Here is a 13491-nt window from a genome sequence, read left to right on the forward strand (position 1 = left end):
CTGAGCCCTACATATACTATTTTTTCCCCTATATAAACACTTACAGGAAGCACTTTATGGCTTCTCTCTGGCATATCCAAATTGTCAGCATCACTACTGTTGCACTTTGGAGCTATTATTAAGTAAAATAAGGGTTCCTTGAACACAAGTACTGCAATACTGCCACAGTGGGTCTCATAATATTGACAGCTACTAAGTGACTAATAGGTAGGTAGTGTACACAGTGTGGATACACTGGATACACTGGACCAAGGGATGATTCATGTGCTGAGTGGGAGGGAGTGGATGGTACAAGATTTCATCATGCTACCCAGAAAGGTACACAATTTAAAACTTATGAATTATTCCTGGAGTTTTCCATTTAACGTTTTCAGGCTGCAACTGACTATGGGTAACTGAAACTGTGGAAAGTTAAGCTGTGGATAAGGGTGTACTACTGGACACCAATTTAATAGAACTAAGGGAAAAAAACTACACAATCACTTCAATTGATGCAGAAAAAGCATTTGATAAAATGCAACATTCTTTGGTGATAGGAACACTAAAAAAACTGTGAGTAGATTAGAATCATCTTCAGCATGATAAAGGGCATTTATGAAACACCTACAGCTAATATCATCTATATATATGTATATATACAAAAGGCTAAGTGACCAAACAGAACAACTGGTCACTGTGATGCACACTGACCACCAGGGGGCAGACGCTCAATGCAGGAGCTGCCCCTGGTGGTCAGTGTGCTCCCACAGCCAACCTTCTGTGGTCCCTCTCCTGAGCTGGCCAAACCTCCCACGGTCCCTCCCCCTGGCTGGCCAGCCCCGTCAGCCCCAATTAGGGAGGCCAGACAACCTTCTGCGGCCACTTTCCCTGGACAACCTACAGTGGTCCCAATCGCTGGCCAGTCCAAAGGACCCCACCCATGCATGAACTTGTGCACCGGGCCTCTAGTACTCAATAAGAAAAGACTGAAAGCTTTTCCCCTAAAATGAGGAAAAAGACAAGGATGTCTGTGTTAGCTACTTCTATTCAATACTGCATTGGAAGCTCCAGCCAGAGAAACTAAACAAAAAGAAATAAAACATAACCAAATTGGAAAGGAAAAAGTAAAACTATCTCTATTTATAGGCCAGAGATTTTTCACTCTTTTTTCTCATGGCACACATAAACTAATTACTAAGTGAAAAGAAGTAAGTCCCCCTTTCCCTTAGTAATTGCATGTTTTAAAATTTTTTGGTGTGCCATGGCACACCAGTTGAAAATCAGTCATAGGCAACAAAGATGCTATATATAAAAAATCCTTAAATTTCCACAATACATTAGAACTAGTAAACAAATTCAGCAAACTTGCAAGATACAAGATTAACACACACGAATTGTACACATTAGCAATGTAAATCCCATTTAACATAGCATCAAAACAAATAAAATATGTACGAATGTATTTAACCAAGGAGACGCAAGACTCATACAGTGAAAGCACAAATATTGAAACAATTTTTTAAAGAACTAAAACAAATGGTTTTAAAAATGGAAACCCCTGGCCAGTATGGTTCAGTTGGTTGGGCATTGTCCCATGCACTGAAAGGTTGCAAGTTCGATTCCTGGTCAGGGCACATGCCTGGGTTGTGGGCTCGATCCCCAGTAGAGGGCATGCAGGAGGCAGCCAATGAATGTTTCTCTTTCATCAAAGTTTCTATCTCTCCTTCTCCCTTCCTCTCTCTCTCTAAAAAAAAAAAAAAAAAATCTTTAAAAATGGAAAAACATTTTGTGTTCACAGTCTGGACGACTTAATATTTTTAAGATGGTAAAACTCCCGAACTGTCTATAGATTTATTGCAATCCCTATCAAAATCCTAATGGCCTTTTTTTGCAAAAAATGGAAAAGTTGATCCTAAAATCCATACGGAATAGCAAGGAACCAAAATATTTAAAACAATCTTGAAAAAGAAGTTGAAGACTCGCACTTCCCAATTTCAAAACTTACTAAAAATCAATAGTAATCAAAATAGTGTAGTATTGGCATAACAATCCATATATAAATCAATGGAATAGATGAGAGCCCAGACATAAACCCACAGGAATTATGGTCAACTAACTTTCAACAAAGGTGACAAGACCATTCAATGCAGAAAAGAATAAGTCTCTTCAACAAATGGTGTTGGGACAACTAGATAGCCACCTGCAAAACAATAAATTTGGACACTTACTTGATACCATACGCAAAAATGAACTCATGAGATTAAAGACCTAAATTTAAGAAATAAACCCAAAAACTTATAAAATATAGGTGTAAATCAACATGGATTCCGATTTAGTGATGGTTTCTTAGCTATGACACCAAAAGCACGAGACAAAAAGAAAAAAAAATAGGTTAACTGGATTTCATTAAAATGAAAAATTTGTGCATCAAGAGACCATCAACTATAATTAAAAAATAAATTTTAAACAGGCACTTTAAAATGAGTGAAAAGACAACTCACAGAAGAGGAGAAAATATTAGCAAACCATTATACCTGCTAAGGGTCTAGTATCCCTAATATATAATGAATTCTGCTACATTGCCAAATTCATGTATTAAGTCTAGTAGCTTTTTGATGGAGTCTCTAGGGTTTTGTATGTGTAATATCATGTCGTCTGCAAATAAGGAGAGTTTTACTTCCTCTTTTCCAATTTGGATGCCTTTTATTTCTTCTTCTCGCCTAATTGCAATGGCTAACACTTCTATAATAAATTCTTACAACTCAACAACATAAAGACAAACCATTTACAAAATAGCCAAAGGACTTGAATAGACACATTTCCAACGAAAATGTACAAATTGCTGACAAATACATAAAAAGATGCTCAACATCATTAGTCCTTAAGGAAATTCAAAAACTACTTTATGCCCACTAGGACAGCTATAATAGGAAAAACAGAAAAAAACAAGTGTTGATGGGGGTGTGGAAAATTTTAAATTCTTGTACATTGCTTTTGGGAATGTGAAATGGTGTAGCAGCTATGGGAAAGTTTGGTGGTTCCTCAAAAGGTAAAGCATAGTACTGCCAATATAACCTAGCAATTCCACTCTTGGGTATAATACTACAAAGACATGAAAACAGGGAACTGAACAGATATTTGTATACAAATCGTCTTAACAGCACAATTACCAAAAGGAGGAAACAACCCAAATGTCCATCAACAGAATGAATAAAATGTGGTATACACACACATACACACACACACGCACAAATTATTATTGAAGCATAAAATGAAGTACTGCAACATGCTACATCATGGAGGAAACTTGAAACATCAGTGCTAGGCAAGAGAAACCAGACACAAAAGGTCACATATTATATGATTCCATTGATATGAAATATCCAGATTAGGCAAACCATAGACACAGAAAGCAGATTAGTGTTTTCTAGAGGCTGGGTAGCTACTGTGGAGTTAATGCTGAATGAGTAAAGGGTTTCCTTTTGGGATGATGAAAATATTCTGGAACTAGAGAATGGTGATGGTGAATGTACTAGTCACTGAATTGTCCACGTTAAAATGATTAAAATGGTAAAAATGGTAAATTTTACATTGTATTTTACAATAAATTATTTTTAAAAGTTTTACAAAATTTTCTTACAAAAATTAGAGGATGTGAGAATCTGTTCTATTTAGTTTGTAAAACTATCAAATTTTAATGTGTCTCTATAGCATATTCTTATATTCTACATCAAAAAGGTTCTACAAGCCTTAGCCACTTTGGCTCAGTGGACAGAGTGTCGGCCTGCAAACCAAAGGGTCCTGGGTTTGATTCCGGTCAAGGGCATATACCTTGGTTGCAGGCTCCTCCCTGACCCAGGCCCTGGTCAGGGCATGTGCAGGAGGCAACCAATAGATGTGTTTCTCTCACATCGATGTTTTTGTCTTTCCCTCTCTCTTCTACTCTCTTTAAAAATCAATGGAAAAATATCCTCAGGTAAGGATTAAAAAAAAATAGTTCTACAAAAAAAAAAAAGGGGTTAAATTTAACTTTTTACTATGCCAGACAAAAATTCTAAGGACTATCCTATATAATAAAGAGCTAATATGCCAGTGATGGCTAACCTTTTGAGCTCGGCGTGTCAGCATTTTAAAAAACCCTAACTTAACTCTGGTACTGTGTCACATATAGAAATTTTTTGATATTTGCAACCATAGTAAAACAAAGACGTATATTTTTGATATTTATTTTATATATTTAAATGCCATTTAACAAAAATCAACCAAAAAAATGAGTTCACGTGTCACCTCTGACACGCGTGTCATAGGTTCGCCATCACTGTAATATGCAAATGGTTGTCACACTCTCACGCCATAATGGCTCAGGGACTCAACACTGGTGAGAGAGGAATGGGGACCAGCCAGGCACAAATGAGCTCACAAGAGAGGAATGAGGACCAGCCAGGCTGTAGCCTGGGAGAGGGACAAGTTGCCCGCCCCATAGTCCTGGGTGCCAACACCTGTGGCTGCAGTCAGAGAGAGGGACAAGCCATCTGCCCCGCTGTCCTGGGCGCCTGCGGCCCAGGCAAAGCCACCTGCCCACGGTCTCCTGCAGCTGCGGCCAGCCCAGGCGAAACCAGCCCGGGTTCTGGGTGCCTGCGGCCAGTCAGAGGGAGGGAACCCGGGTCCCAGGTGCCTGCGACTGGCTGGAGGAGGGAATCCTGGGTCCTGGGTGCAGGGCAAGCAGAGGTGGTTAGGGGTGATCAGGCCAGCAGGGGAGCAGTTAGGGGCGATCAGGCCAGTAGGGGAGCAGTTAGGGGCGATCAGGCAGGCAGGCAGGCAGGCAGGCAGAGGTGCTTAGGGGCAATCAGGCACACGGAGGTGGTTAGAGGCAATCAAGCAGGCAAGCAGCAGTGTTAGGGGTGATGATCAGGCAGGCAGGTGAGCGGTTAGGAGCCAACGGTACTGGATTGTGAGAGGCAGACATCCCCTGAGGGGTTCCAGATTGGAGAGGGTGCAGGCTGGCTGAGAAGCCCGCCCCCATGAACAAATTTCGTGCACCGGGCCTCTAGTTAAATATAGAAATATATTATACGTTCAATAAAGAAATGCCTTTTTTTAATAGCAAGGAAAATAATTGAACAAAGTGTTAAATTTGAACCAAGTGTTTCAAGGTGAACAAATCTCTTCATTGCTCAAATGCAAATTTTTTTTGTAGGAAACTGAAAAATATTAATGGGGTATTAGCATGGATACCATATAAAGCATAATTATCCAAATTCCCATTAGTAATGCTCCTTTCTTTTTAATGAACAATTTGTTTTGGCAATTTTCTGTAGATGAGAGAACAGAACATGTTCAAAACACTCCTGTCATTCAAAGCATTAAACAATGATTTTCAAAACAAAATAAAAACATCTACTGTAAAAAAAAAAAACACCTTATGAATGCTGAGATTAAAAAAACCAACTTCTGAAAATCTTCAGCAGCAGATGCCTAAATAGAATAAACTGATTTCCTGAACTGTACACACATATACAAGATAATACTTTCCAGTATGGCAAGACACCATGTTGAGGCCTTTCAACAGACTCAGGAACTGGGTTCTAAAAGGCTTCTTAATTTCTGGTTTGGTAAAATTCTTCAGTAGAGTCTTACTGTGAGAGTATATGGCCTAGAGCTCATAATAACAGGAAAGGTAGATCAAGAGCCATAACTAAAACAAAAGTATTTAACCTTTTATCTTCCCCTCAAGGTAAATCTATAGTAGTTTCATATTGACTTTATGCAACTATTTGACTTTGAGGATTTGAATGAAAGAATGTTTATACTTCTATTTGATTTTTCTAAAATGATATTTAAGAGTATCTAGCCACCTTGAGGATTTTACTCACCCTTTACCATACCTCCTCCCTCTGCACATTCCTATGCTATTACCACTAAACCACCACAAAAATTAACTTTTTTAAAAAATAACAGAATTGATGTGAATCCAGTCAAAGAAATCATTAGGAAGAGTTTAGGGTCTTCAGTTTTATAACTTTCTTTACAACATTTGAATTTTAAAGGTCTTCTCTAGAAACTTTTTTTAAATAAAACTTTTATTGGAGAAAAATAGAACCACCACGTACACAGGAAAAAGAACACAAAAATTCAACCGATACAGAACTGAAAAGTCACAATTACCCAATGTTTGCAATTGCTTTTCAATTTCTTAAACAGTTCTACTCAATTTGTTTTTAACAGCCTTGCCAATTTTTCAAATGAACCAGCATCAAGTTTTCAAACATTAAGAGCCTCAGAAAAGGGACCAGCTTTCAAGATGATGAAGGTGGCACCAAGAGTCTCCTCCTAACAGGACCGAATCTATATAATTTCGTAAGAGTAACTACCAAGTCTTGTGGAACTATCTACATATCTCAGAGACCATCAGGGATGGGTTAGAACACTGATGTAGATGGTCCAATATGGAGAAAAGGCAAACAAAATAGTTGTATTTCCCGGTCAGATGACCTCATATAAGGAAACACCAGAAGAGCTGAGAATATAAAGGTAATGACTGTTCAAAAGAAAATTAGGAAGGCATTCAAAATACCACATATTGTTACACAACAGTGTGCACACTGACGCAATTAGAGAGACACAGGCAACTGTGTTAAAATAACTGTTCACAGGTCTTTAAGAATTCAAGAAAATAATACCAGACACAAAAACCAAGTCTCTGGCTAGAACCTAGGTATTCTTCCTACCTAATGACTGCAAATAGTAAAGGAAATAACTACTGCAAAAACAGTTCTAATTTTTAAAAACAAGAACAAAATTTTCTGCTTTTCCTTTGTGATCGATTAATTTCAAAACTTCAAGAAAAAACAAATACAAAAGAAAAATAAAGAAAAAAACACCACTGGTGGTAAAGATAAGCCTTTTACTCACAAGATCAATTTGAAGAACAATACTTTTGCTATAGTCTGTATAATCTGAATAATCCTAGGATATTCCCCTGAAAAGTAGGTGCCTGGTCATTGTAAGAATTCTTCAAACAATTTTGAAAGAAACAAGATCAGCATGAAATAGAATTTGAAATTCCAAATTAGTGGATGTGTGGAGAAAATGAGAGGACCTTTACATCTAGGGCTATAGGAAGTTAGAATAAAAATGACAGTAAAGGCTTATTTACCAACAAAGAGTTAGGGTGCTTCCCCCAAAAAACTTTGGTAATAAAAAATAGGAATGCTAAATCCTAAAAAGCCTGTAACAATCTACAATTGGTCCAAGTTAAACACAAAACTGTTCAAGCAACATTAAAGTCTAAAGGAAGTTGAAAACTACCTGATGAATTTTTAGTTGTGTAAAAATTTACAAAATATGCAGGTTTTGGTCTCTTTTGCAATGTTCATATTGTATTCATTTTTAATATGAAGAAAGTTGGATTTTTCTCTCCTATTTTGTTCTTCTAGTACAAATGATCAGCAATTTTCTACTTCAGCTATTTTTATAAGTACCTGTTAATTAGCACAGTAAACTCAAGGCTAAGCCATATACACACATCTCACAGCCATAAATGGAACATTTGAGGATGTGTATATATAAGAGATTATATAAGCAACTGTCCCTCTACTTGAAAACTTGTTTCCAAATAAAATTTTCAAAGCATCCCTTTGAGTGTAACAGAACATTACTTAGTAAAATGGAGTTAGTTGCGACAACTTATTTTTCTTTTCAAGGGAAATCACAAAACAGGTGAACAACCAAATCCAGGGTGGTTTTTCTATTTGATAAATACATCCAGAACTCTGTACAGTAAATAAAGTTTGCATGCAGTTTAAGTATCTTTAAATGACATATTAAGCAAATAAACCTTTGCTTCATAATTAACGGTGTATAAGAACCCCCCGTTTTTAATAGCCATAGGGACCTCTTCCCTATTTCCAAAGAGGAATCATAAAGACCAAGTACTTTCTTAAGAGTTTTCTGCACATCATACTAAATAACATGCAAAGAGTTTAACAACATTCTTCTTAAAGGTAAGTATTACTCTTTAAATGGGCATGTTAACCACTGAAAATGTCCACTCAACTATTTTCATTACACTGCTTCATTTGGTCATCGGTAGTATAAAAGAATTCAAACAATATAGGATCAACAAGTTTATCGACTGGCTACAGCATGAAACACAAAATGCTCCAAGGCCAAACTTTTATGCAATGTAGTTGTACTGATTTGGGTTTTCTTTATCTCTTTCCATGTAGTCCCGGTCAATTAAGGATTCTATTCTCTTCTTTAGATCAGCAGGCTGTAAGAGAAAGCAAATTTTCAGTGCAAAGCTCATAGTCACTGGCTCAAGTCCATTTACCAACACCCCATTAAAAAAGGAACAGCCTGCCCTAACTGGTTTGGCTCAGTGGATAGAGCGTCGGCCTGCGGACCAAAGGGTACCAAGTTTGATTCCGATCAAGGGCACATACCTTGGTTGCAGGCTCTTCCTTAGCCTGGGCCCTGGTCAGGGCGGGTGCAAGAGGCAACCAATTAATGTGTTCCTCTCACATCAATGTTTCTCTCTGTCTTTCCCTCTCTCTTTCACTCTCCCTAAAAATCAATGGAAAAATATCCTCTGGAGAGGATTACAATAATAATAATAATTTTAAAAAGGAACAGTTTGGTTGTTAATCTCCTTAATGTTTTTTAATTTTCACTTTTTGTTTTTGTTAATCCTCACCTGAGGCTTTTTAAAGTATGTTTTTATTGATTTCAGAAAGGAAGAGAGAAGGAGAGAGAGAGAGAGAGAGAGAGAGAGAGAGAGAGAGAGAGAGAGAGAGAGAGAAACATCAATGACAAGAGAATCATTGATTGGCTGCCTCCTGCACACCCCCTACTGGGGATTGAGTCCACAACCCATGCATGTGTCCTGACCAGGAATCGAACCATGACCTTCTGGTTCATGGGTCAATGCTCAACAACTGAGCCACATTGGCCAGGCACCTGAGGATATTTTTTCCATTGATTTTTATAGAGAGTAGAAGGAAGGGAAGGGAGGGAGAAAGAGAGGGAAAGAGGAAGAGAGAGGGGGGGAGGGAGGGGAGGGGAGGGGGGAGATAGAGAAAGAGAGAGAAACATTATTGATGTGTCAATTCCTGACAGGGATGGGGTTCGAACCTGCAACCCAGACAAGTGCCCTCAACCTTTTGGTCCTTTGGTCAACATTCTAATCACTAGGCAACACCAGCCAGGGCTAATTTTTACTTTTTAAAATCTCAACTTTTTAAAAGATAAAGTATAATTGAAATAAACCAGTTAACGAATATTTTAAACTATACACATACTGTCACACCTTGTCATATTACTATATAACACTTTCTATTTTAAAGAGGTCTTCTAAGAACCAGCTATTCTCTGCACAAATACAGGAAAATTACCTCATAACTTCACATGAGAAATACATTATATGTTTAGGGAGACAAAATGCTATTTAATTTTGCCAAGATAGTTTGAAAAGACAGGTAAACCTGAATTTGGGCAAAAAATAGTTCTCAAAGTCAGGTTGCATTTTTATTTTTAAAAAATGTACTGGTGCCCAGCATTGTGGCTCAGTGGTTGAGCATTGACCTATGAACCAGAAGAGTCACAGTTCGGTTCCAGGTCAGGGCACAGGCCCAGGTTGTGGGCTCGATCCCCAGTTTGGGGCATGCAGAAGGCTGCCGATCAATGATTCTCTTATCATTGATGTTTCTTTCTCTCCCTCTCCCTTCCTCTCTGAAATCAATGAAAAAATATTTTTTTAAAAAGAAGTACTTGCCCTGGCCAGGTGGCTCAGGTGGTTCGAGCGTCATCCCATACACCAAAAGGTTGTGGGTTTGATTCCTGGTTAGGGCACATACTTAGGTTGTGCATTTGATCCCTGGTTGGGGTGCATATGGGAGGCAACCAATCAATGTTTCTCTCTCTCTCTCTCTCTCTCTCTCTCTCTCTCTCTCTCTCTCTAAAAATCAATGAACATATCCTCTAGTGAGGATTAAAAATAAATGTGCTAAAGAACAAAAAAATGTGCTGCAGGAATCACTATGTATAAGAATACCACAACAGATGGCTTAATGAGTGAATTATCCTATATAAAAAAGGCTAACATGCAAATCGACCGAATGGCAGAACGACTGGTCGCTATGATGCACACTGACCACCAAGGGGCAGACACTCAACGCAGGAGCTGCCCCCTGGTGGTCAGTGCGCTCCCATAGGGGGAGCACTGCTCAGCCAGAAGCTGGGCTCACGGCTCGTGAGCGCAGCTCGCAGTGGACATCCCCCAAGGGGTCCAGGACTGCAAGAGGGCACAGGCTGGGCTGAGGGACGCCCCTCCCCTCCACAGTGAACTAATGTCGTGCACCCGGCCTCTAGTTATCTAATAATCCAGATCTTCGTATTCTAGGTTTAATGTAAGATTTAACTGTTAACCTACTATAAATAATTTGGATTTTTGAATCCTGCTTGTGGTTAAAAGAATTGAGAAAGCTTATGTTTGTTTTCAAAGCTATATACTTAGCTAGCTCTTGGATGACAAAATTCCAGTGGCTTTTGTATCTCGCCTATAAAAATATAATCTTTCTTGCTAACAGAGAGTTTTCAGATTGTGTATAATCACCAATTAATCAAGAAGGTTAAAGAGGGAAAGCAGTGTGATGGGGCAGCCAAAATTTCAGCCATAATATCACCCAGTAAATTCCAAGGTTTGAAAATCAAAATGGCTCTCTCTTAATTATGGTGAACCTAGACTATTAGCACAGTATTTATTTTAGTGATTCTCTTACCTTCTCTAGCATCAGTGATCTCTGGCTGGAAATGAAGCAGCAGTGTTAGGTATGGAGAAGACAGAAAGCCTATTTTATTAGCATTAATAGCGAATGAGCACTTATTATGTTCCAGGCCCAGTACTAAGTTTTTTTACATATATTATCTAATTTAAGCCTCACAATAATCTACAAGGTAAGTACTACTATTATCACCACTTTATAAAAGAAAAAACAAGCCCAAAGCTCACGAGGACATCAATAGCCAAGGGTCTAGCCAAACTCTACCAAGAGTTTATCATCACAAGTGTTTGGAAATTGTATGAAACTTGGAAAACAGTGCAGTATACCACCACATTGTCTAAGCCTCCTTATTATTGGGCATTTATACTGGAATGTCCATTTAATACCCAATTTCAGTTTGCCAGAACCATTGCTAAACTTTTCAAAAGATGGCTTAATGATAGCTAGTTATCTATATAGTTTCTAATGGATACTCATATAAGTTAACTAAACAAAAGATTTAATTTAAAATGACCAGATTTGTCAAATACCAAGCTATTGAGATATACACACACACACACACACACTTATGTATATGTGTGTGTGTATGTATATATATATATATATATATCTTTCCAATTACAGTTGACATTCAGTATTACAGACAGTCCTAGGGTTACGTCGGACTTGATGTACATTGTTTTGTGGTTACATCGCCATCTCCATTTATAAAAAAAAAAAAGTTCCGTCATTTCAACGTATGTACATATGTGCTTTATTTTTTTATTATTTATTTTCCACAAGTAAAGGTCATGAATTGTTATCTTTCTTTTAAAATTTTTTTACTGTTTCATTACTGCTGTGTATGTGCTCCATGTGAGTGACGTAGGTGCTTATGTAGGTGGGTTCCAACTTACGCGAAAATTGGGTTACATCGCGCTGCAGGAATGGATCTCCAATGTAACTCAAGGACCTACTGTATTTTATACTAGAGGCTCAGTGCACAAATTTGTGCATGGGTGGGGTCCCTTGGCCTGGGCTGGCAATGGGGCCAATCAGGGCCGTCTCGCCCAGTCTCGATTGGGGCGAATGGGGGTGGGCCGGCCGGCTGGAGAGGGACTGCAGGAGGGCTCCAGGGCATGTCCAGCCCATCTTGCCCCATCCTGATCAGCCTGACCCCAGCAGCAAGCTAACCTACCGGTCGGAGCATCTGTCCTCTGGTGGTCAGTGCGCATCATAGGGATTGGTCGAGTGGTCGAATAAACGGTCGATCGATCGGTTGAACATTTAGCAAAAAAGGTTTTTTGTTTTTTGTTTTTTCTTGTTTTTTTTTTTAAATTTTTTTTTAAGGGGAGAGTGCGAATGCAGTCCCCCACTACCACAAATTATGCAGTCGAGTTTCCCACATTTGGGGAAATCACAGGGGTGAGCACATCCAGAGTGCAATGGATAAGCCTAGCCCTGGGAAAACCACCTTCGTGATCATGGTATCTCCCCTGCCAGGTAAGTATGTGTTTTGTTTTTTAAATATATTTTTATTGATTTTGGAGAAGAAGGGAGAGGGAGAGAGATGGAAACATCAATGATGAGAGATAATCATTGACCGGCTGTTTCCTGCACGCCCCCTACTGGGGATCAAACCTGCAACTCAGGCATGTGCCCTTGAATGGAATGGAACCTGGGATCCTTCAGTCCACAGGCTGACGCCTATCCACTGAGCCAAACCAGCCAGGGCAAGAGGGGGTGTGTGTGTGTGTGTGTGTGTGTGTGTGTGTGTGTGTGTGTGTGTGTGTGTAGTTTCAGGCGTACAGCACAGTGGTGGTTAGACAATTGTATAATTTATGAAGTGATCTTCCTAATAATTCTAGTACACACCTAGGACCATATATAGTTATTACAATATTATTGACTATATTCCCTATGCTACTACAAGGTATTTCAAGGAGAAAAAAATAATGAAAGTAACAAAGAAGCTCAAAGGAAGTAGAATAAATGAACTTGAAAATTTCAAAGACTCATTTAGCAGCTAAACTTCCAGGCATAAGAGCTTTTATAAAATGTTTTCCCTCTTTTGTCACAGCTGTCCACATATGACAACAAAGTTTTTTTAAATCATATATATGAACATGAGAAATTAAAACTTCTGTCCCTTGCCCTAGCCAGTGTTGCTCAGTTGGTTGAGCATTGTCCTGTGCACCAAAAGGTCAATGGTTCGCCCTAGCCGGTTTGGCTCAGTGGATAGAGCGTCGGCCTGCAGACTCAAGGGTCCCAGGTTCGATTCTGGTCAAGGGCATGTACCTTGGTTGCGGGCACATCCCCAGGAGGTGGTGTGTAGGAGGCAGCTGATCGATGTTTCTCTCTCATAGATGTTTCTCTCTATCCCTCTCCCTTCCTCTCTGTAAAAAATCAGTAAAATATATTTTTTTTTTAAAAAAAAAAGGTCAATGGTTCAATCCCTGGTCAGGGCACATACTCAGGCTGTGGTTTTAGTCTCCAGTAGGAGGGGCGTGCAGGAGACAGCCAATTGCTGTTTCTCTCTCTCTTCTCTTCTTCTCTTCTCTCTCTCCCCCTCCCGCCCCCCCCCCTTCCTCCCTAAAATCAATTTTAAAATATTTTTTTAAAAACTTGTGTCCCTTGCCGAAACCGGTTTGGCTCGGTGGATAGAGCGTCGGCCTGCGGACTGAAGGGTCCCGGGTTCGATTCCAGTCAAGGGCATGTACCTGGGTTGCGGGCACATCCCCAGTAGGAGATG

At 39.2% G+C, this 13491-nt stretch overlaps 1 protein-coding gene across 4 annotated transcripts in view; it reads right to left on the reverse strand.

Annotated features, from left to right (window-relative positions):
- Positions 1-6047: 6047 nt before the first annotated feature.
- The window catches only part of CUL4B (cullin 4B), a 43401-nt gene continuing 35957 nt past the window's right edge, over positions 6048-13491 (reverse strand). For 2 of the 4 annotated variants that reach the window (XM_081081179.1, XM_081081178.1), the window contains exons 20-21: positions 10758-10782; positions 6049-8251 (exon numbers count right to left, since the gene is read on the reverse strand). In XM_081081179.1, the coding sequence (XP_080937305.1) occupies positions 8244-8251; positions 10758-10782 (33 nt within the window). In that variant the 3' untranslated portion in view covers positions 6049-8243. Of the gene's footprint in view, positions 8252-10757; positions 10783-13491 lie in introns of all 4 variants that reach the window. The other 2 variants (XM_081081177.1, XM_081081176.1) reach the window with 1 other exon arrangement.

Source organism: Myotis nattereri, assembly GCF_964212035.1.
Source record: "Myotis nattereri genome assembly, chromosome: X".
In the NCBI taxonomy this organism is placed as follows: domain Eukaryota; kingdom Metazoa; phylum Chordata; class Mammalia; order Chiroptera; family Vespertilionidae; genus Myotis; species Myotis nattereri.